The 26,096-nt window shown below is 30.9% G+C and overlaps 1 protein-coding gene across 1 annotated transcript in view; it reads left to right on the forward strand.

The window, feature by feature from the left end:
• Positions 1–26,096, forward strand: part of LOC129961652 (nose resistant to fluoxetine protein 6-like) — a 44,279-nt gene continuing 18,183 nt past the window's right edge. Inside the window, exons 1-8 of the mRNA XM_056075179.1 lie at positions 1–89; positions 4,914–5,003; positions 5,830–5,914; positions 10,768–10,976; positions 13,536–13,712; positions 16,682–16,778; positions 23,080–23,172; positions 24,404–24,566. Of these exons, the coding sequence (XP_055931154.1) occupies positions 4,928–5,003; positions 5,830–5,914; positions 10,768–10,976; positions 13,536–13,712; positions 16,682–16,778; positions 23,080–23,172; positions 24,404–24,566 (900 nt within the window). The 5' untranslated portion in view covers positions 1–89; positions 4,914–4,927. The remainder of the gene's footprint in view (positions 90–4,913; positions 5,004–5,829; positions 5,915–10,767; positions 10,977–13,535; positions 13,713–16,681; positions 16,779–23,079; positions 23,173–24,403; positions 24,567–26,096) is intronic.

Raw genomic sequence — 26,096 nt, forward strand, 5'->3', positions numbered from 1 at the left:
CTTCGAGTGAAATTGTTGCATCAACAATTATTATAAGTTTTGATGACGAATAGTAAGAAAGTGTGCCTGTGAAGTTTATTTTAAAACAGGTAAATGAAATTTTATTCTTTTTTTCAATACCTTACATAATTATAGATCGGTGCATACATAGTATGCTTGTTTATTTTATAAGACTATAAAACAAAATTCAAAAATTCAAGATAACTTAATTAGAAAAATATAATTTCTATTCTTAGCTTTTCAAAAAATTAAATTAAATTTAGTGAATTGTTAACGTTTACCAGTAAATTATAAACAAAAGTTGAACATTTAAAAAATTACTGCATTCACTTGAAATACTATATAAAATTTCTATTTCATTTTCACTTAATATTGTTCTTTTATAATTATTGGTATATTTTTTGTTTGTATGGATTCACTTTCTCAAAAACTTTAAGTCGTTGTTTAAGGTTCAATTAAGTTCCAAAGCTTTGAGTTCGAAACACCTTTACAGAGCACGCCGCATTTTGGTTTTTAATTTGATTTAAAAAAAAAAAAAAAAACTTACAAAACTTCGAGAAATAAAATAAAAACCTCCTTTGACGCCATTACCCCCTAAAATAACATCATATTAAAAAATGAATCATGACAAGATACTTTTTTGTCTAAGATTATTCTTATTTAGAATGCTTGAGTTATTTTCTCATTTCTGGTTGGCACGGGCTAAATGAAAACGATCAAAGTTTATATGAACTACTGAAAAACTTTATTTTTAAAACAATTTTTTTTAAGTATAAAAAAAGAACTAATTAATGCTTTTCTCTTCATTACTTGACTCCTCTTATTTACTGGCAACTTTATTTCGAAGGAAATCGTATTACTAGTGATTATTTTTAAATATTAACGAACTTTCATAATCTTGAATTTTGCATATTATTTAATTACATAACTTTACATAATTACTCGATCACGTTCTCTGTTAATTTAAGCGCTAATTACTCTTAACTTTGGAAATAATTGTGTATCAAAATATTCGAATGGTTCCAAACTTAGCTTTGAAATATTTGTATGATTTTGTCACTTGCATAGCATATTGTATTCTAATTGCTTCTTTTGCTTCTTGCTATTTATTAAAAAAGTAAAACACCCATAATAATTTAAGACTTTAAACCTTATTTCAAAGTTTAAAATAAGATAGAATATTTTAAAAATAAAATTTTCTTCAAAAGTTTTAATATTACATATCTCATTTGAAAATTAATTCTAGTTTTTTACATTGTAGATTTGCATTATTATAATTTAGCCTTTTCGAATTAAGTTGGAGTAATAAAATACTTATCAATTAAAGGTAATAATAATATTTTTGACTTTATATAGGTAAGTTTTAAAACACAAATCTTTCCAAGAAATGATTAATTTTTATTAAAAATTAGATGCTTTTGATTATTTTTTTATTCTGCTTATAATTGTTCTGACTCTCTTTCATAACGATTTACTCAATTGCGACTGAATAATAAAAAAAGATCATGAACTACACTGAAGTTAAATAAAAGTTACATAAATAGGAATGCTGATTTTGAATCTATTTTAAGATAAATTTAGTATAAATATTTTTAATTAATACCTATTAATTAATAATTATTTTTTTTTCAATTCAAATTTCAGGTTCGCAAATAAATAAATAAATAAAAATGAATCTGCGACAGAAAAATGCTTAAAACTCTTCTTTTACTGTCTCTGGACTTAAAGAAAATTCTGCATTTTTGACAGCATCTTCCATTTTTCATTAACTATTAATTAATTAGAATGTACTTTGTTATTGCGCAAGCACAAAGGTAGAAATCTGTACTATTTGAAAGTTATCTCACGGTGGCTTACCGATTTTTTGCTACATTTATTTTGAATATTGAAAGATATAAAAGGAATGTTATTAGAATATCGATGGATTTAGATACCGAGTGAAAAATTAAATCAACTAGCGATTATATTATATTTTAAAAAAATTGTGGATGCTGCAGTTTCGCGATACCTATGTCCGAAATTAAGGCTTTTGGAAATAATTGTGTTTTATATTAATTTGTAAACGGTGTTTTATATTAATTTGTGAACGATGTTTTATATTAATTCGTAAATGGTGTTTTATATTAATTTGTGAACAGTGTTTTAAATTAATTTGTGAACGATGTTTTATATTAATTCGTAAATGGTGTTTTATATTAATTTGTGAACGGTGTTTTATATTAATTTGTATTAGTAACTAACTAAGTTGAAAGGGGGTTATACATCTTGAGAGACAATATGTGCATTATTAAAAATAATTTTTTTGATATCTTTATTCTTTTTAATTTTTGTAATAATACTTTAAAGACCTTTCAACACTTGATTTTCTAATGCTAATCTTATGTGCAAGTATTTTAATTTTCTCTTCGATATATGTTTGGGCCAGTATATACAATTGAATTTCTATGTACTGAAATCTGGAAAAGAAAATCGATGCACAGAAATTTCAATATACAGAATACATCGCAAATTTTTTCTCGGTTTTTTTTTAACTAAAAAAATAACTATTGCTTGGTTAATTATTTATTATTAAAAAATGTTCAACCATTAAAATTTTTTTTGTAAAAATATTAAAATATGTATTTAATTTTCAAATTTACAATGCGCTAAAATGTATTAAAAAAACTGAAACAAATTTTTTTCCGTTATAAAGAAAGCAACCCCAATATCTTTTTTGGAAATATTCTTTACCGAAATCATTTCAAAGTGATGCTCACTTTTGCGTAAAGAAGTAAAAATTTCTCCAAAAAGCATTTGAAATAAATTTTAATCTGTGTCGCATAATTTGGAATACAGCATATTACTTGAATTGGATATTTATGAATATTATTTGTTTTTTTGGATAATTTGTTCAGATTTTGAACAAAATAATCGTTCTATGCCCCGATTTTTGGAGTAATTAGTCAGTATTAAATTATCGTGCATAAGTAAAAATTGTACGAATTTTGTTCTAAAGAAGTGAATTGTTTCTGTGTGTTTTTTTGTTTTGTTTTTTTAAATATATTTGTTTTCTCTTTATTTTCTATTTCCCCTTTCCCTTGATTTTCTTCTGAAATTTCATCTACAAAATCAGCTTTGACAAAACAATTCTTTATTGTAGTGAATAATTATAATTTATGATAAATCATCCTCCCCTAAAATGGTTATTGCATTTATTAATAATCGAAGAATTGCTTATGTAGATCCTGTTCTTCAGAGAATTTTCGTTAAAAATAGTTCATTTTCATGAACGAATTCAATGATAGTTGTTTGACTTCAATGCTCAATTTTTATGGAAATATTTTGGTATGATATATAAAAACTTTATTCTGTTCACAAAAATTGTTTTTGTATTGAAAATGTATTGAAAATTTGATGTGTAGAGATATTTGATTTACGAAGATGATATTGTTCTTCATTAGCTAATAGTTATAGCGAGGAAATTTCAGATACAATCATCTTCAAAGATAGTATTGATATTTTAAATCTCTCTTGATTAAAGTTATATTGTAAACTATAACTTTTAATTCGGCTAAGATCAAAGATTACAAAAAGATGAAAAAATAATGAAAGTAACTTAAATCAACAAACTGTTATCTAGCACAGAGTTTGTGATAATAATAATAATAAAATATTAAAAATTATAATGCATTGCAATATTGGTATTTTTTTTTTCAAATTCCTTTTTATTGATTTAGCCTACGAGCTTTAATTTAAAACCAAATAAATTTTTTCTTAGTTTTACTTTATGCATTTATTTCTCGTGATCTAACACACCCCATAACCATTCCACATCATATGAAAAAATAATAATAATAACAACTATTACTCAAGGAAGATTGTTTTTAAACTCCGACGGACCACTAAGAAGACAAGAGAACAAAAATGAATTCATGTATCAAAAGTTATATACAAACATGGTTGCTTTCCGACATTATCATTTCATTTGTCATATTGGTACACAGGTTTTCGATATCCTTTTCAAAAAGCAATGAGTGCTGTGTGATGAATTTTAACATTTCTTTGAAGCTCCTCCTGAACCAGGTAGATTTGACCTCTAAAGCCCCATACTGAACAGCCTTTTACCTTTACGGATATGGTTGTAAATTTGTCATCTGACCCTTTGATTGGGATCATCATCTGGCCACTCTCGTGTCTGTGGACGTTGATCTGGAGCTTCCCCTAAATTGTCGGTAAAATTAACAGACGTTAAAGAACCCCCGAAAACCACAAGTGAAGGGAAAGAGAGCAAAATGAGTTGGACTCAAAGCGCGCATAGGCCATCGGAGAGGGGTTTTGAAGCCAGCTTTTTGATTGGGGGGGGGATTACTCGGCTCTAAGCTGTGTTCTTGATAAAGAGGGACAGGGTGCAAGGCTTTAGTTGCATATCTTGCTCAACGAGTTGATCAATTAGTTCGAAAGAAAGAAAACTGAAAGTTCCTTAAAAGATTATTCAAAAGGCTTTTGAACTCATGAGGAGCTTCAAAAGAACATTAAACCTTATCCTCTCACAATATTTAATGTTTTTCGAAAAGGAAATCAGAAACCTGGTCCACCAATATGATAAATGCCTGAATTTTCATAAAGATAATGTTGAAAAGTAATCATGTTTGTACGTAATATTTGATGGTAAATTCCTTTTGTTCGCTATTGTTTTATTTTTTTAATGATCTAACTGAGATCTGAAAAAAATGCCCGAATCATTCGCGCTATCTGCCCTTTGCAAAGATTTAATTCATTTAGCTTTAAACTTTCTGCCGTTTTCGGAAATTTATAGTTCGAAAGTTCTCCATTTTTGAATAAACTAACAATATTGCTGAAAAGACAGTATATTATTTTAAATTAAATATTCCCAAAATAACACACAAAAAAGATTTTTTTTTCATTGTCCTTAGATTTAAATTTGAAAATGGGTTCCCAAAACGATTCCTGTGAAGAAATACCATGGCAGGCTTCATTTCCTATCTTGTTGCACAATTTGGCTGGTAAGAATGTTATGAGATTTTACATGCTTTCAATTAAGATTTTTATTTAAAATTTATTATTGAAAAAGATTCAGTTTCTATATATTTTTTAAACTTGCTGATATACGTAGAATACAAAGGAAAATTGACATATTCATAAAAAAAAAAAAAAATCGATCTTGGTGCTTTTATTTATTTTATTTTTTTGTGCAATCTTGGGTTCTTGGGTAAATTGTGACAATAATTAAACATTCTATAATATTGTTGGGATTATCTAATTGGTATTGTTGACACTGTTAATTGATTATTATATTGTTGATTTAATTTTTCTTTTAATTTCAATACAACCCCTCCCCCTGTATTTTAACGTTAACTAAGCATGTTATATGAGAAGTCATTAAAAGTCCTTATCCATAGATAATTAATCTTTGTATTTTTATCAGCTGAAAAAATTGAAGATGGACAACAGAAATGATTTATAGGAGTCTAAAATCATTAATATCATCTAGAATGACATATGTTTTAGGATAAAGAATTATTTACTTTTTATAAGTTTTTGATACAATCTTTTATAAACCAATAGATAAGTAAATAAAATTATTGTATTTTAACTCAGTTTCTCATTTCAAACCTAAGTGTTTGGGCTGTATGGTATCATGCTATATATATATATATATATAAATTTTATGGAAACCTACATAAAATAAAATGTTTAGCATAAGAGAAACCATATAAAATGACTCGCAAATGTTGTGTTTTGTTATAGAAATAAATATATTATAATGATACTTCATTTTTGTTTTAAATATTTAAAAAAATACTCATTGAATGTTTTGCGATTATACAGATAAATGGACGAAGTCAGCTGATACTTCTTTTAGAAGCTGTCAACAAGCCCCCAAGAAGTTAACAACGGAAGCTATTTTCGTAATGTACTTATTCCATTTATTTATGGCTTTAAAATTTTTCATTTAACAATATCGTAACTTAGTATTAAATTACTTTTGAGAAGTTAAATAATAAAACAAAACAAAAAAAAATACATGATATCCATGATTTTAACATCGTATAGAATTTTGCAATAATTTAAGATTGTTTTCAGATTTGTTTGGATTTGTTCATCTTAACAATGATAAAGAACGAGACTAATGTCAAAATTTTTCCCATACTGTTCTATTTCATAAATTAAATCTGGAAAATTGTAATGAAATTCTCTTAAGATATAAAGAAAAATTTATTCCTAATATAATCAAACATTATTTCGTAACATATCTCGATATTTTTGAAGAAGAAGACAAAAAGAAAATCATATTCTGGCTGCTTTTTAGAACAATAAGTTCATAAAACATTTAACAAAATTTCAAAATATAATATTCTCTTATTGATTGGAGATTTATACGAGAAAATAGAAAAGAAATTAGTCAGCAATGAAAATGTCATTCGAAAGCAGCCTTAAGAGATATAACAAACTTGAGAGTTTTTTTTAATGTTTTTTTTTTTAGCTCAATCTTATTATTTGCGGTAGAATCTTTAAACATAAAGACATGCATAAAATCGATTGGATATCACATGACTGAAGACCAAAAAAATCAGACTGACAACATTGTTAAAAGAAACTAGTTCAAGCCATCGTTTTTGTTCTGTCAGGGTTAAAAGAGGGACAGATGTCGCTTCTGATAGTTTCTTATTGGGCTTACTAAAATTAAAACTGGCTGAAAGCTGTATACACAAGAGAGAATAAAGGTAACGGGAAAGTATTAGAATACTTGTAAACGGCGTTGGAATTTATTTTGGAAACACAATACATTCTGGAAATCATGTAGTTACTAAAAATATTAATATTAAAAATGTTAAATACTATAATGTATAATATTAAATGTTGGAAAGAAAAGAAAAACCTAAACAATATTTTAATAAGTATTTATTTCGGTTAGATATTACGGAATTACATTAATTTTAATAATTGTTAGAATTTAACAAACAAAAATGAAGAATATAATATTTTAAAATATTATTTTTAGAACATTTCTTTATTCTTTTTGCATTATTCAAATTAAAAGCAGTTTCAGAGACATAAAGTCAATGATGATGTCGTGCCCGCGTTACCACGGAAAGTGGGTGCAGCAGCTTCTGAGGGTAAAAACCCCTTAGCACCCGAGGGCAGAAGTCTGACACGTAGTTCATATGAAGATGAAACTCACACATTCGCTTGCACAACCCTTTTTTACAGAGGGACACATTCACATACCTCACAGATAGAACACAGATAAAGAACAGCCATGCCCGAACCGGGATTCGAACTCGGGATGCCCAGATCACGGGAAGATGCGCTACCGCTATGCCAGGACGCCGGCGCATTAAGCCAACGACTCCATAAATAACAACAAAAACTTTAAAAAAAGGATTGATTGATTATATGCACGTGTTCATACTTAGACTGTCACCAACATACTGCTGAAAGAAGGTACTGAAGAGATGATTGTATTGAAGGTCAAAATACCATGTAATAATCAGAGATAATGAACAACGCGGAATCATTTTGACTCCCGTCTCTAGTTATAATTAAAATGGAGATATTGAGAATAAATGGACGAGCTATAAAGAAAGAGAATTGAGAATAAATGAATGATCTATGAAGAAGGAGAAAATCAGGTTAACTGAGGAAATGCTAATAAAAAAATCAACAGAAAAGGAGATAAGGAATGGACATTTGAAGAAACGTTCATCTTAAACTAATTGAAAGATAGAAAATTAGAGAAAAAGAAGCGTAAGTGAAACCGGAAAGTCTAATAACTAGAATAGTAGAGTATCATTTACTATAATTTACACACTAGGCAGTTAAAATATAAAAAATTTAATTAATTTTTTTTTTTTTTTTACAAAAACATGGTTAGCAATCTACTGTATTCCTTTCAGACAGCAGCGTCATAAACAAGATCATAAACATAAATAAGATATGAAAACCAATCACTGTATCATTATATTGACGTACTTCAAACTGAGAAAAGCAACCTACTAAATTTCGTTTCAATGGCCGCCTAGTTTATTTGCATATCCAGTAGATAGAATATACACATAGAATACCGCCGATTTTATACAAGAAGTGAGCTGAAATGGGCACTGAATGGAAAGAGAAAAATTAAGAATCACATTGCTTCGCATGGTCAAACATATCTCCCCCAAAATTGAAAAAAAAAGGATGCTAAACGTGGAATACGGCATAGATACGGCCAAGTGATAATACAAGAACGCCAAGAGACAATACAAGAACTGTGCTGATAAGGGAAGTGAATAGAAACAGGAAGATTAAGGGTCACATTGTACGTATGTTTATAGAGAAGGAAATATTTTTGGATGATCATTAGGAAGTGTTAGAACAGTTAAATGGTATATGGCTGCTCTGGCCTTATGCATCAACTTGGTACAAAGAGAAATGATGATGTTTCCTATTTATCCTCATCAGTAATGAAATCATCTACATTCAAAAACTTAAATAATTTAATGTAATAGGAATAATTGGTTCTATGCATATTAAAATGTTTAAAAAAAAATCTTAACAATTAATTACCTTTTTTTGAGAAAATTTGTTTTTCTTAGAGAAGACAAATGAGCGTATACTGCATTTACCAATACAATTAGTACCGATTAATTTCGAAAAAAAAAAAAATCGTATTAGTGTAAATCGATACTTAAACTTCCATGATTAACAACCTTTAACATTAAATTTATAACAAGATTTGACCATACAATGTCGTCTTTAATAATCGTAATAGCCATCTTTTTATATTTTTTAAGAAGAAAATTGGATATGTAAGGCCACAAAAAAAAATGAGGATTATAAAAAAATCAATTTATTTATTCCTGGCCGGTTTCATTCAAAAAAATTTTCAAACAATCAGATGTAGCCTGATCAATTGCTGAAATGTAATCAGCTTTACAGTAGCATTCTTTCTAGATTGAAAAATGTTGTCTAAAGTTTGAAGGGAGTCGTGACTCCTTTCTTATGTTCGCTCATTAGTCTGGCACTGATAAGCTGACAATTGTGACTTAATAATTACAAAGAAAAGAAAGTGCGCAGAATTCAATAATCATTCAACGTGCATTTATTATCGGTAGTACTGCGGGTTCTCCGAGTCCCATATTCTACAGTTATGTTTATTCACTTTTTCTGACTCATGAAAAGTGGATTCGTCACTGAAGAACCATTTCCGAAGGTAATTTTCATCATTCTCAATTCGAGTCAAAATTTGTTCAGCGAATTTACGAATACATAATCGCCTTCAGCTGAATGCCTACAAAGTGCAAATTGTGCAAGCTTTACACTTTAATATCGTTAATAAAATTCTTTGAGTTGTAATTTACGAATACGTAATCGGGTTTTGCGTAATATTTTTTATTCGAAAGTTATGAGGTATGGAAACCCCGACAATAATTAATGAACACCCAATATATAATTGAACCAAATTCAAATATAATATTAAAAGATTTACGAAAATTTATCATGAAGTGTCTGTATCAATGATATTAATCCCAAAATCACGGCAAAAGATCAAAAATTAATTTAAATCACAAAATGAAATGCCTTAGTTAAAAAAAAAAAAAATCAAGGATAAGTGCCAATGGAATGTTATTGAATGCCGATATTGCATGAATTGGATTTTCTAAAGCAATTCAAAGCTGCCTGAAAGAAATGTAGGAGTTGATATTAAAAAAAAATGTACGTTCTTTTAGAATTTGGAAAATAGATAATATTCAAACACAGTTGGGGCACGTAGAACCTATATTTCCTGTACATCCAATAAACAGTTACAATGAATTGGACATAAACAAATCCAATGGTATGTTTGTAAACTAGTATGGTTTTGCCATACTAGTTTTTAGTATGGCAAAATTGAAAAAGGGTGAAATAGCTGGAATTTTTTTTTCATAGAATGGTGATACTCGAACTGTTGAGTTTATGTAAAATGAAGATTATTAAACTCTTGCATTATTCAGTCTAATTCATTAATAACAATGTCTTCATCTGAATTATTATTGAATGATTGTCAATGATGATGATGTCGTGTCCGTGTTACAACGGAGAGGGGAGGGGGCAGTGGCTTCTGAAGATAAAGTCCTCGAACCCAAGGGCAGTAGTCTGACTTCTAGCTCAAATGATGATGACACACACAATTTGCTTGCACAACCCCATTTTACACGGGGGGGGGGCATTTCACAGATAGAACACAGGGTGATGAACAACCATGCCAGAACCAGGGCTCGAGCCTAGGGAGCCCAGATCACGGGGAAAACGCGCTAACCCTAGATCAGGACGCCGGCAATAATTGGCATTAGATGACATAATTGATTTCAAAATGAGCCCTACTTTTAACCAATCAAGCCAATTATTTTGCCTTGATTAAAATGAAATTATCTGCAGCTAATTATATGTAAAATAATTTCAAATGCATTACTACATTTCTGGTTTCTGTTTTTGAAAATGAACTTAATATCAAGACGAAAATCTGCACTTTGAAATAAAATACCATTAGACCAATCAATCCATTTCTCAAATCAATTTATTTGAGTATAAAATGTTTCAATTCATAAGAGATTTTGATCCATTTATTTCTAAAGCAAAACATAGGTTCCATGCATTCCCCCTCCCCCCATCCCAAAGAACAGAGGGTTTTAAGGTGCATTCTTAACGTTTTCAATATATATGTATATAACTTTTCACTTTGATTTCCATTTGTCATCTGTTTATAGTCCACAAATTTTTAAAATTACCCTTTGTTTTGTTCAGATGCGTGATTTTGATTTTCGTGATACTAAATATCATTGGGAGCTCCATCAATGCTTATGAATCATATCGTAAAGCAGCACTTCTTAGGAAAAAAACCTTCCGAAAGGTGAAAGATGAAGACGCTAACGAAGACGAAAACGTTGCTAATGCCAACGGAGATACACTGACAGAAAAGAAAGTGAAAGCAAATGAATCTTCAACAATTTCAGGTACATTTTTAGAAAACTAATAAAATTTCATATGTTTTAGAGTAAAAAGCAAAATACAAGTTTTCCTTTACAATTTATAGCTTATGCACAAGAGCAAAATCTATCATCAAGTCAGTACTCTCGTAAAATAAGGAGATATGTCCAAGTGATGGGAAATCCTGCAAGATCGCACATACATCTTAGAAGGAATTGAAGAAAGTTCAAGTTTAATTTTGTTACATTAACGCCCTTTTATAAAGCAATACTAGAGATGTTTTGGGATGAACCTCGTAATTTTGAACCGTGGTCAGATGTCGAAGATGCCTGAGTTAGCTCCCATTCTTCAAGCTTCCATCCCACATGAGCGAGAGGACGTTTGGTCCAGACTGATTTAGCGTGTACAACATCCGCTTACACTGCGATTCTTAGGTGGAATCGGATCTTGAGTCTGAAACCCTCCTGCTTCGAAGCCGAAACTTTACCATCAGGCCACCGCGGTCTCTCGCGAAAGCTCAAAGATGCTTTAAATTTTGTTTTGATAGTAAGATATTACATTTCTGCTTTCTCGTATGCGAAGTTCCCAAAGATAACGTATTAGAATCATCAAAACGAGATTCTAAGCATCATCTACTACGAGATTTTGACAAAGACAGATTTTGTTTTAGATTTTTACTTCAAAAAACGCGTTGTTGCAATGATGTGTCTGTCTGTGACACGGAAAATTTAAAAAAATGCGTTAAGCTTGAAAGATGAAATTTGGTAGATTGTCTTCAATCCAAATTTTAAATTTCTACCGATTTGATAGAAATTTATAAATTTTGTGTGAAATCCAATTAGAGGAAATATATCTGCCTGACTGTTTGAATATAAAGTAACACAACAATTACAAGACCGAGATAGATAGATAAAAGTCGGCACATAGAATTAACATCTAAAACATAGATACCTATCGAATTTGGTATCAAATCCGTCTTGGAGTTGATTTTCTATAGGTCTGTATTTTCACAAGCTTGCAAACGCGAATGACTCAAAAGCACAATGACTAAAATTTATGAAATGTGGTTTTTGATTTTCGAGCTATAATTTTAGTTCTGGGGAAAATTTTGGTTTTTAATCAGTTGGAAACAATATGTCTAAAACTTAAATTCGATTTTCGAGTATCTATGTCTATGCTGGGGATTAATCGCCAAAGATCACATAACAGATTCAGTAAAAATGCCAAAATCACGCCAAAGATCAATATTTCGTAATCATTGTTCGCCATTGCCATGCAAGGTATTTGCGGTCTTATTTAAGGTTCACAATTTTATGCTAGGGATAAGGATAACACCTGTATTAGAAAGTATGCATGAAAGTTTTTGAAGAACATTCCCTCTGGTTTCAACCCCCCGGGGGCACCTCGAAATGAGGATGAGATGCTTCCGGCATGGTGGTTGGATCTCGCCACCCTGGAGGGTACACTAATAGGCTGGGGGATCTGACACCTTCCATCGATGACGGGACGTACTTCCTTCGGGCAGGGTTGTACCGTGGCCGGTGACGGCCCTTAGGACTCAACCACAGTTCCCGCCAATATTGCTGTTGCGGCGGTCTGGTCATTCAGTTTTTATAGTTTAAATCCGTGTGCCTTCGTGGCGGGTCGGAGAGTTAGATGGCTGACTTTCCTCTGGTTTCTTTGTGCTATACAAGTTGATGTAATACGGAACACATTAAATGAGATTTCACTGTATTTTTTGCAAAGAGTGTGCCGAAATAAAGAAGATCACTTTCGTGCTGTGTTTGATCTCCATAAATGTTCTAAAATTGAAAAAGAAAATTAAAAATTCTTTATATATATATATATATATATATATATATATATATATATATATATATATATATATATATATATATATATATATATATGAATCGCGTATTTATATCTGGGACTTAAAAATTATTTAGCGCAATTTTCATCTCAGTTTTCTTTGCCATGACAAATGAGATGACAAAAGAATAATAATACTTGCATTTTATAATACATGCAGTTTTTAATACTTCATTGTACAAAAAGTAGTGAGAACTCCGACCTTGTTATTTGTTGTTGTTGCTAATGGTATTTGCCATGGACAAGCTCGGAGCGTCTCCTGTTTTAGTAGCGCCAACTAGGGCAAGTATTCGTCTTAGCTACTCACGCATTACATTCACTTGCACAACCCCTTTTTACAGGGGAGCACATTCATATACCTCCCAGATAGAGCAAATGAAGAACAACCATGCCCAACCCAGGACGCTTAGATCACGGTGAAAACGCGCTACCCCTATGCCAGGTCGCCGGCTTGTAATTTTGTAACGTAATCAATATAAAAACTGTAATGCGGTTAATATAAATTTCTGCCAGGTATTGTCAACCTTTTTTATAACTAAATTTAATCACGTATTTTCTCAGATGTCTTTTCTTTCCATTGCATTTCTTGAAATTTTGTTAATTTACATTCTTTTTATAATGCTCTGTTTCCTCACCAAAGATGTCCCATATTTTTCAATTGTTTTATATAATAAATCCATTACTTTAAAATCTATTAAAATTTTTCATTTCAGTTTGGAGAGAAAATGGCAGAGCATTTTTCGATTGTTTCTGCATTCAGACCAATGCAAGAAAAATATTCAGCTTCGTTTCTAAACAGGAACATTTGGATTACATAGATGGAATCCGAGCAATATTTTTTCTTTACATCTTTTTATCGCATTTCTTGTACTTTTATAGCCGATCAATAAGTAAGTAAAATATTTCAAGCAAAAAAAACGCTTTCACCTTTTCGATGTAGACCAATATGATTTTCGTAACTTATTATTATGCATTTAACATTGATATGAATATGTTGTAAATCAGGGTTTTTCAAACTGTGGCCACAAGATCATGGCCACAGTTTGAAACTGGGTCGTGGCAAGATCTTGACTGACACACGCACGCATGCACACACACACACTTTATGACTGAATTAATTAATTCAGATAAAATCTGTTATTTGGATTTCCTTCGGAACACATACCGTTTAAGATTATACATTTTTATCCTCGTTCGTACAAAGATGTAAACTTAGATATTGCACTTCTTCAAAATTTGAAAATTGTTTTAATTAAGGAGCTTTTATATCTAAGGAAAATATCACATGGACAAATGGAATAAACTACTTGTAGAATGTCATGATTTGATATTTTCTTGTTTGACGATAATTATCTTACAGAATTTTTTTACCGTTTTACAGTTACCTGATATATATTTAGTGTATAAGTATTATTGAAATATCCTTCAATTTTTGCTAGAATATCTGTAATTTTCTCCATTGTTAATACATTTCTCAGTTTCAAAGCCTTTTTTTTTCAGTGTATCAATTGAATCTACCAATTAGCAAAAATGTGATGTAAGCTTGAAGATTCATAGGAGTAATGTGATAATAAAAAACAACAACGACGCAATACGCAAATAGCGACTCATGTCGAATGGTAATACATGAAGAAATAAAACAAGAAATGAGTTTTTTCAGCGTGCGTATATACAAAAAGGGTAGCTTTTTTCAAACCACACATCGTTCCGCTTCTTGCTCTAATCTTCAACTTCCCTTAATATTGCATTTGCAAGCAGTACCTTAGACCTAACCCATCTATTACCTTTTCACTGCAAATGTCTAATTCAATTTACGTAGCATTAATTTCCAAGCAATTCTTCATCATTTGTTAAGTTTAATAACAATTTTTTAACAATTTACAAAATTTCTTTTTGGTACCATAAAACCTTTTACGGAAAGAACTTGTGTTATCCATATCAGAAACGATTCAGTACGACGAGGATGAAGTGGGCCGCTATATATTCAATTTCTTAAAAAAGCTTGTATTATTTAACAGTTTGGCAACTTCTGCTATAAATAATTAATATACAGAATGCGAGTTCGCAAATTGTACAGACTAAATCTATGGCAAAGGATACCGACGTGCTCTGATTGGTTTAAGCCTTGGCATCTTTATGACAATGTTTTGCCAAAAAGATGCCATACCGAAATATATTTTTATAAAAATAATATATATATATATATATATATATATATATATATATATATATATATATATATATATATATATATATATATATATATATATATATATATATATATATATATATATATATATATATATATATATATATATATATATATATATATATATAATAAAATATAAAAATAAATGAAATTTGTGAATTTATCCCCCTCCCCCTATTTTTTACGGTGTACATGTAATATTAATCTGGAACACATATACAGCAGAAAAGATGAAATCCTGAAACCTAAATGCAGGAAATAAGAAAATTACTATCTATTAAAAATATTTTTTGTCTGTGTTTCTTCTTAATATTATTTTGATATAACTAAAAAAATTAGCTACGAAATCTAACATTTTCCGTTAAAGCTTACATATTTATACGTTTTGGTCTTTAAGTAATCATCTCCCCATATGTATTTGATGTTAAAGTAAACGGAAAGTTCAATGACTGCATAAATTATCTAATAAAGGCACGAAAATCATAGAAAAATAAGAATTATTTCATTGCTGCATCATATGTTGAGTAATTACTTTCATTTAGTTTTTATACTTCTGTGCATAAGCAACATTAGTTACTTGTATTACTAGTATTATTAGTAATATTTATTATTATTATTAATAATTAGTATTAGTAGTATTACTAGTAATATTTAGAGAAAACAATTATATTAATAAAAATTAGGTCATGTTGATATTCACTCGTATCTGCCATAAAACTAATGAAAGGTGCCAGGTTTGAGCCAAATAAGCGAAAACTACACTATTATGAGTGCAAAGCATTGCCAAAAAGATGCCAAGGCTTAAACCAATCAGAGCACTTCGGTATCCTTTGCCATAGACTTAGTCTGTACAATTTGCGAACTCGCATACAGAATAATGAAATATGAAAGGATTAGTTTTAAATAAACTGCCACTTAAAGCAAAGGAATAAAATAAATAAATGGAAATGTGATTTTTTTCCCCAATTCACTTTTTTGTTTTAAGTATCAAACTTTAAATAGAAGAAGCCAATTACTCATTTTGATACTGTGAATATACAATGTTTATCGCCGTGTAATAATCAAGAGAACTTATTTCCTGAATATTTAGAGTGTGTTTGAATAGTACAAAAAAACCCATTAAACCACATCTATTTCGCCTGTATATGGCTCAAAAATTTCATGAGGAATAGAAACACAAAGAATAACATTTCATATTTGTTAAAAGCAAACTTTATCAAAGTTATTTAAATGAAAATTAAATAATTATTGGATTAGTTTGTGATTATAAACGTTAGATTATTATTGATATTTGCCTTTAAATTACATCTATTTTGATTTTTGAAATAATTTCATAACCTATTTTTAATTCAAAAATATCTGCTTTGCAAGCGAGGTAGTTATTTAAGCGAGTTTTGTAGTTATTTTCGAAGATTTCTGAATATTTTTTCATGTTTGTTTGACGTTGCGTGACATGCCCATGTCATATCGGATGGAGGCTAGACTTAAGTTTAAAGCCAATTTTTCATCTTGGAGGTTATGCCACGGGCAACGCTGTGCGGGTACTGCTAGTCTATTAATAAATGAATCTAAAAATATTTTTCACTCCTCATATGTTATAATATTTGTATATCTCAGCCATGTTTGTAGTATTATTATTAACATTTCCAGAAAACCTAGATAAACACCTTCAAGCTGTACTAGACATGCCGATTACTTGGTATGCTGCGAATTCAGCTTTCGGAGTTGATGCTTTTCTAACACTTAGGTAAATACCATTCTTTGATTAATTATATTACATAAAACTTTGATTATCCGTAGTACCAAACCCCCCGGGGGGCATCTCGAAATGAGGATGAGATGCTTCCGGCATGGTGGGTGGATCTCGCCACCCCGGAGGGTACACAAATAGGTGGGGGATCTGACTCCTCTCATCGATGACGGGACATACTTTCTTAGGGGAGGGTTGTACCGTGGCCGGTGATGGCCCTTAGGACTCAATCACAGTTTCCGCCAGTGTTGCTGTTGCGGCGGTCCGGTCATTCAATTTTATGGTTTAAATCCGTGTGCCTTCGTGGCGGGTCAGAGAGTCAGAAGGATGACTTATCCGTAGTACCTTTGTAACAAAATTTAGTAAAAATATTCAGCCAAAAAAAAAAAAAAATGTGTTCTGCTTTGAAATCAAAACACAAAAAGTAATGAGCGCTTATTTCGTAAGACGTTAAAAGAAAAATACTTGTCGGTTGTAACGGCGACCGAAAAGCGCCAAGAAAAAATTTCGCCAATTTATCGATTTCAATCGTTAAACTATATAGTATGTGATTCGTGCGTTCAAAATTTTTCATGATAAATAATAATACACTTGAGTATATATTTATAATTTGGCGAAATTTTTTTTGGCTCTTTTTGGTCGCCGTTAAAACCGAATTGTATCAAAAGAAACATAGAATTTATTGAGATCGATATTAGAAGTACATGAATCTATTGTTTATTCAGTCGTAATTGTATGAGTAACAATAATCACAATAAACAATATCTGTACAAAATCGTTTTCGTGTTGATTTAAGTACTTCTACTGCGATTTTGCGGATTGTTTTCGAAATATGTTTATCCTTTGCGGCTGCACCATCAGGGGTGTAACTAGAGACTTGAAATGATAATATGTTCCCTCTTTATTTTTTCTTTCTTTTTCTTTAATTTTTTAATAACTCTCTTTGCTTTTGTGGTATACGTAGTATAGAAAAAGTATAGTAATCGTCAAAAAATTTAAACTCTAGATTTTGGCGAATTTCCATGTTTTGTGATATTCGCCAAAGTCGCCAATTCTCCCTGAGTTCGAAAAATGCATTTTTAGAAAATGTCCGTCTGTCTGTCTATGACAAAGATATCCGCTTTGAGCTAAATGGTTGAAATTTGGTATACGGTCCTTATACGAAATTTGCAGATTTCTGTCGAATTTTGAGTAAAATCACTGTTTAGCGAAAGACCACCTGTACGGCTGTTCGAATGTAAGTTAACCCAATAATTGCAGAATGTAGGATTCCGACTAACAAAAAAGTATTTATAAGCATTTTTTGACCACATCAAATTAAAAAAATAATATAAATATAGATCTGAATTTTTTACCAGTTATTCTCTTTTATAAAATATTGTTACAAACCTATAATATTGCTACCCGGCACGAATAGAGTCATCGTAAGAAAGACCGTTGTACGATCGGTCCTGTACGTGCTGAGATCAATGAACTTAGAGCTTGGCGACAGACTTGGCGACAAATTTGGCGAGTTTGGCGACTAAATGGATAATACCAGAAAGTTCGAGAACTTTCATGATCCATCCACTAATAACAGAGATACACCCAGGTACGCACTGATTGGTCTGCAGTTTCTAGCCCCGCCTCCCGGAACTATAAAAGACGGCCACTTTGAAGCTGCGAGGAATCATTCCGTCTCTAGCCATGGAAGGAGACGGACGCTCTGATGACTCTAGCAGTTGTAAGGGTGTTTCTAGTGATAGGAATTCTTACAATGAAAGGGCCGCCTGCGGTTCTGAATTCATAAATAAAATCAACAATCACTGTCAGATACTAAAGAGTTGGAAGGATAAATTAAACACATCTGAGTGTGAAATAAATCAAATCAATAAAAAGTTAAAGGGAGTTTGTAGCCCATCGGAAAAAGCAGAGCTATTGAATAGATTAGATCAGCAAAATATATTAATCAGGATCTCTCAAGGACAACTAAAAAACGCAAAACCATGCATCAGGAAAAGCTGCCATGAACACGATGGAGATAGAAACGTATGTGGATACGTCTCCATGTCCCAGGAAAGAATGCTTAGACTGAACTACACTGCCTCGACCTTCATTGACACATTACAGGAGATGAAGGAAAATAATTTAGAGCATACAGCCCAGTATCTTGAGGACTACACAAAACTGAAGGAAATACAGTCGGATATCAAGAACATCGCAAATGAACTTGATTCCTTAACCCCCTGCCCTTTGGAAAACTGCGAAAGGCATACCCCTGACAACACAAAGCAGCCTCTACAGACAGAAAACATCGACCATACAACGGAGAAAGAAGTTGCTGTTATGGATATTGATAATACACCAGAGAAAAACAAGAAGAAAAATTCTAGTACTGAAGATAACTTTCAAGTGGTTAACCCCAGAAAAGCCGCCAAAATAAGGAAAATAGAGGAAATACAAGAAAGTATGGACACATCAAATAGATTCGAGTTACTAAATCAAATTCAGGAAAACCAAGAAAAAATCAATAATAGACCAGCAGCCATAAATCTGAAACTCTCAAGTAATTACAACATAATTTTACAAGAAATCCATAGAAAATTCCCCCAAACCGAAAATAAGCTAATAAGAAATATGATAGCAATTCACCCAGCAACAGAAAATGAAAGATCCCAAATCATTGAAATTCTATCAGAAAAGAAAGAAGAATTTATATTATCCGAAAATCAAGTTGATAGACCATTAAAAGTTATCCTGAAAGGTCTCCCAATAAGCGCAGATAAAGACGAAATCATAAAAGAATTAGAAGAAAGAAATTACAAGGTAAATAGAATATCCCAGCTTAGAAACTACAAGTTGCAATCCCTCTACCCAATATTCCTCCTAGAAATAAAGAAGTCTGAAAAAGCACAAAATATTTTTAATGAAAAATCCCTCCTTCATCTTAGAATCAAAATAGAAAGCTACAGAAGAAAAACGACTGCTACCATGTGCTACAACTGTGCTGGTTTTTTCCATGCAGCAAGAAACTGCAGAATGACACCGAAATGTATCAGATGTGGTGGTACACATGCAACCAGGGACTGTAACATCACTGAAAAAATCAAGGATCCAGTGTGTGTTAATTGTAACGAGACTGGACACACAGCTGCCTGGAAAGGATGCTCCAAATTCCCCAAACTTACAACCTCCAACGGAAGATTCTCCTACGCAGAAATAACCAAGAAAAATCAAGCAAAACAAGACTCACAGCCCATTACCCAACCCAGCAAACAGAACCCGGAGCCCACTTTGACGGCAAACGAAGAAATCCCTTCACTCCTAGAAACCATGCAAATATTAAGAGAACTTAAAGAAATACTCCAGGAATTCCCCAAATTAATGGAAGCTGTTAAACTCGCAAGGAAAACTAATGATAAAGAAGAGAAAAAGCTGATTATCCTAAATGCGTTGATCAGCTAAGTCCCCACGGAAGTCAAGACATACCACAGCCATAACCCAGCCTTCTGATTGGTCCCCCAGGTACAATAGATTATCTGATTCCGGACCCTCTGCAAGACCAAAAATGCTCCTACTTCTCCCTCACCTACTCCCTTGACCGTCTGCTTTGCTATTGGCTGAGACATCTCACCCTCTCTCCCTCACCTGCCATGCGACTTTTCATCAGTCGACTTTGTCTCATTTCTTATTCTACCATCACAGGAGACGTTACAGTCCATGTTAACTTAGCTCAAGCCAGGTCATCTCTATTTTGCCATGTTGGAGGTAGCCCACATCGGGCGGGAACTCCTTTAATCTGTGTCATTTCAGCTGCGAGGAAGAAGTAGTGTGTGGATAGTCAGAGAAGTTGTGTGTGAGAGAGTCGGAGTCGCCGACACGTAGAGGTCTTGGAGGATTAGACAGCAAGAAAGCTGCTGAACTATTAGAGGTTTAATGAGCTGCGTCATTAAGATTAATTGACGGTATTTGTAATAGAAGAAAAATTTTGTAACAATATATTTTTAAGTGGAATTTTAAAAATTTCATTCAAATTTAAAAGAAAACGAAAAAAGGTTTCCAAATTTTTACATATTTTAAATTTATTTTCCTAATCTACTTAGGTAAACGTTACGTTTTGTAGCTCATTTCATATGCTTTCATGAAATCTACAATTTTTTAATACCCAGTTTTCCTCTTAGATTAATAGCTTTTAATTTAAGTGCTAAAAATCGGTATTAAAATTTCCACTTCTTTCCACCAATTTTTCGGCATTTACAAGCTTAGAAGTCTATTTTGGTAAGACAACTCAAGCCAATGATTGCTCTATCTATTTTTAACAGTTTTCACTATTGACAGTTGAGCTTTTCTATCGAAATTCGAAAAAAAAAAATGTGTAAATACAAAAATATGCTATTATAATTATTATATCAGAGTGTCATAGATTAAATTTGACAAATATTTCATTTACTCGATAAATTTATATAGATTAGCTATATTTAATTGTTGCCTATGTCATAAATTGTCATATGTCACAAGCGGTTAAAGTTTTACTTTGTTATATGCTTTTTTGACATATGACATTTTGACACAATAGCAATGGTAATATGAGTTTTCCGTAAAGGTGATGTTAATACAAGTAGTTCCATAAAAATTGGTTCAAACTTTTAAGGGAGGTAAGAGACATCTACAAAAAATTGAGAGCTGCATAGCAATCCATGACTGGAACTGACCTGGGAAAATAATATCAGAGATTCAAAAAAAAAAAAAATGACTAGACACAAGACAGAGATTACTAGAAATATTTATTGCTCATAAATTATTCTGTAGTAAATTATATCATTTGAAAATGTTATGAAAGATGTTCGAAGTTTCCCCTATTGCACTTGATGCATGCGCTACATCATCTACACACCATCTAAAGTCATCATCTAATGCGCTACATCATCTACACACCATCTAAAGTCATCATCTAATGCGCTACATCATCTACACACCATCTAAAGTCATCATCTAATGCGCTACATCATCTACACACCATCTAAAGTCATCATCTAATGCGCTACATCATCTACACACCATCTAAAGTGAAGTGCGCTTCATCCGTAAATAAAAGATGGGAAATGAACATCTGAGGCAAATTGGCAGAGATACCATTGTAAATATGTGGGATAATATGTGGGGAGCAGTACCTGGGCTTGTTGAAGATGATATGGGTATAAGGCTTCGCCTTCCAAAACCCGATGTACGCTATTTCGTGATCTTCCTACGGCAGCAGTTATGACCCATATGGTGGTACTCGAATTATTTTCCATGAGATACAACTCGTTCTGTTTCATGGATGAAGTATCAGCCACTCACGGTCTGCCCTAACTATGTCTTTCTTCAGGTAGTAAGCATAGTGGACCTACTACTTCTTATCCCCATATTTACTTAAATAGCGACGCACATTCGAAAAAAAAAAAAAAAAAACAGTCTTCCGTACATCTCTCTGTGTGAACCATTCTTGACACAATCTCTGAGCTGTTTGCTCATTGCCATCAGCTTCTCACAAACCGCACTATCATTGTTGAATCGTTGTGCATTGCCATGATCAGAAATGATAATGAAAAAGCGGTTATTTTTCCTCCGAAGCTCCCACGAACAACATTACCTACCAGCGTACGATGACGTTTCCTATCACGGGTTATTCAGTTCTCCATCTTTTGATGTACTCTGTCTCCCCTTAACATTTGTACAGATATACATGGGACACCCTGTATAAAGATTATATTTTTTAATGTAATCACTATTGTGTATTGTAATGTAATAAAGAATTTTATTTAACGTAATTAAAATATCTTATGATCTATCAATGCAGCATTTGTGGATATTGAATAGAAATTTATAAAATAAAAGAATTCTAATCACTTTCTTGGTAAAAATATCCCAGTTTGGCAACATGAATGTTGCATTTTCTTTTGACTTTCTTTTTATTTCTTCCTCATTATTTACTTTCAAGAAAATCCAATACTTAATATTTAATTAATTAAAGTTAAAAATATATTGTTTGCTTTTTCAGCAATTTTTTTAAAAAAATTTTCCTTGTAAAATTATTTAAATCAATTTAACTAGTTAATCATATTGTTTAAACCAGTTTTCAGTTTGATTAAACATTAATCAATCAGTGCTTTTTGAATTTCAATAAAATGAAAATATTGCGGATTTCATTATTTCTTAGAATAATGAAAAAAATCTGCTGAATATCCTAAGAAAATTTAAAGTTGAAGCAATGAAAATGAAAAACATATTCCATTTAAATAAATGAAACTTAAAGCGATGCATATCTTTTTTCATTTAGCGGATTTTTAAATGGATTTTCCTTTTCTAATTACTTCAAGAAGAATAATGGAAAAATATCATGGGTTGCCTTTTACACTTTGAGAATTGTAAGGTATGTACAAAAGCGTTCATTCCAAAATTTTGCTTTGGAAAAGATTTTAATTCTGTATTAAATATTTACAAGAGGTTCAGATTTTCTACTTATATAAAATTCAATAAACTTCTGTAAATTCGTACCCAAATGTTCTGGATCGTTGGCTGATGCATAAAATAATTTTTAAATTGCTGTTTAAAGATAATAAATTAATAAAAATATGTAATAATACTTCAAGTGGGAACTGTAGTTAGAACAACAATTGCTATGCCATTTTTCGTCTTTTCTTTCAAGAAAATATATAATTTTCAAGTTGAAATTCTCTTTGATACTTGTAAAATAACATTTATTTAATTTTTCACTATTATTATTTTGAAAATTATAGTTTCAGAATTCCATGAGTGATATTTAAAATTAAAATTATATTTCAACGATATATATGAATCAAATGGACAAAAATCCTTTAATTTTTCTACTTTTTCCAATGTTGCATTAATATATAGTATTGATATATATTTTCCGAATTGATGATCTTTAAAATTTGATATATTTTTACTCATTAAATTTTGAAATACAAATTTTATAATTAATAAAATTTATGAAATATATATTAGATATTTAAAAAATACAGTTTATTTATCTAATTATTCATTTAATAAAAATGTGTACTACTAAAATCAAATTGTTTCCTCAAAAACACAGAGAAACATTTTTTTTTTTATAAAAAAATTACAACAGTTTTTATTCTGTAATAACTTGATAGATATTTTCTTGGATTTTTAAAAAGATACCAGGTTTTTATTTTAGCAGAATTTGGTTATTTTATTGATTGATTATGCGCATAATTTTTTGTTTAGAAGTCATAAATTATCAAAGAGGCCTATGTGTAAATATTAATCATCTCCTTACATAAACATAAACAATTTAGGAATTTGATTAAATGAGAATTTTTAAAAATAAAAAATGTTGCCTTACCATATTTCTTCGGCTAAATCCTAGGGACGGGTACCGTCAAATTTGGCGCCAAACTTTAAAGATAAAGTCGCCAGCGTCTCTTGAAAATCGTCATAATATTGAGATATAAAATTCTGAAGATTACAGCGTCCACGAGGCTTGGCGAGAAAAATTTGGCGGAAAATCGCCAAATGGTACCCGTCTCTAGAACTGTACCATTTCTTCAATAAACATAATTGTACCTGAATTTTTATTATCTTATCTTAATTTATTCCTTAAATTATGCTTTTAACAGGTTAACACCACTGTACATGATTTTGTTGGGCTTCTATACTACTCTCTTTACGTACATGAGTTCAAGTCCAATATGGCCAACGTATGATACAAATCCAGTGTGCAAAGAAACATGGATATGGAATCTTTTATATCTAAATAATTTCAATTCTTACTACAATCAGGTGACAGTAAAATATTTCTTCAATTTTATAAATTTATAGATTGTAAAATATTGGTCTCTCTTGAAACATTTTCACTCTAACTGACTGTTACAAGCAAATACAAACACAATAGAAATGATAAAACTATAAATGATATTCAATTGAAAATGATAAATATGAAATGTTTAAAATTATAAATCAAATAATAAAAATGTAGTTCATAAATAAATATGAAATAAAAACGGTATTAATGTTTTATATTTTTGTGCAAAATATGAGAAATTTGAGAAATTAAAAAATTTTGGTATGGAAGTATACTTGTAGTGGTTTAGTTAGGTGAATTAGATTTGAAATATTTCATATTTTTTGTTTCAAATTCTGGGCATTTCAGAGGAATTCGCTTGAAAGATTTAGATATCAAATAAGCTGCCAAGCAATATTCAGAATATGTAAAGTACTTGAAATGTAGATAATTATTAACTATTCATTTGAAAGTTTTCCAAAATTTTAGCTTAAGCAATTATTGGACAGAAAACATTTCACATGAACAGCATTAAACTGCACATGTTTTCTAACATCTAAATGTTCGTTATTTTATGCTTTATCGTAACGCCATTTCCTTTTTCTTGCTGCCTAATGGCCAATGAAGTGAAATTTACCATGTTCCGCTGATTCAATAAAAATCTTACATTATGGCATCCGAATTATTTGAATTTATCTGCATTTCTAAATTTTACTTAAATTAAATGAAATTTAATTTTTGCTCTGAGGAACAGTTCTCGTAAAGGGAAATCTGCTCAAAAAGAAAAATTTGCTTATGAAATTAAAGATTTTTAAAGTATAAAAAGGAAAGAACAGTGGCTTACCACAAAATATTTTTAATCGAGGAAGAAAGTAAGTAGGCATTTAGTGATAATTAGGAATTTACGCAAAGATCGCGCCAAATTCAAAGCAGTGCGTTTTGGGTGGGTTAGGTTGTAATAATTTAACTGAACTGAAAAATCGCTCATATTTGCAACTCGTCTATGAGTTGACATGCTTTGCCGTGACTGCTAGTGGAAAAAATGTTCCAAGATGATACAGAAGCGTTTTGGAGAGCAAGCTAATGATGATTCATAAGCAGAGAGATTCTAAAGAAATTTGTTGTAAATCCTAGACGATAGTGCATACACTAGGCTGAAATATCTTTGATATGATTAAAAATAGGTTTAACCTTAGGATCGTAAGGTTAGAATTACATAAGATTTGCGTCTGATATACCATGGTGTATGTACGATCGATTCGCAATGATTGCTGATTTTGAAACATTTACAATCTTGTAATGGATAATTATTTCAAAATAAGGGGAACAACAGATTAAGATAATAGATGATTTATTATGATGATGATTTACAAAGCAAAAGCTTTATTTGATTGTCATGTTGTGTTTACGAGTCATCAGCTGACACATATGAATGCTGATCGTTTGGATTTTTTCTTGTTGATTGCTTTAATATTGCCATCAGAGGCTAATTTAGATTCTAGTAGTCAACAGATGTGCTTTACTAATGA

This window comes from Argiope bruennichi, chromosome 2 (assembly GCF_947563725.1).
Source record: "Argiope bruennichi chromosome 2, qqArgBrue1.1, whole genome shotgun sequence".
Lineage (NCBI taxonomy): Eukaryota > Metazoa > Arthropoda > Arachnida > Araneae > Araneidae > Argiope > Argiope bruennichi.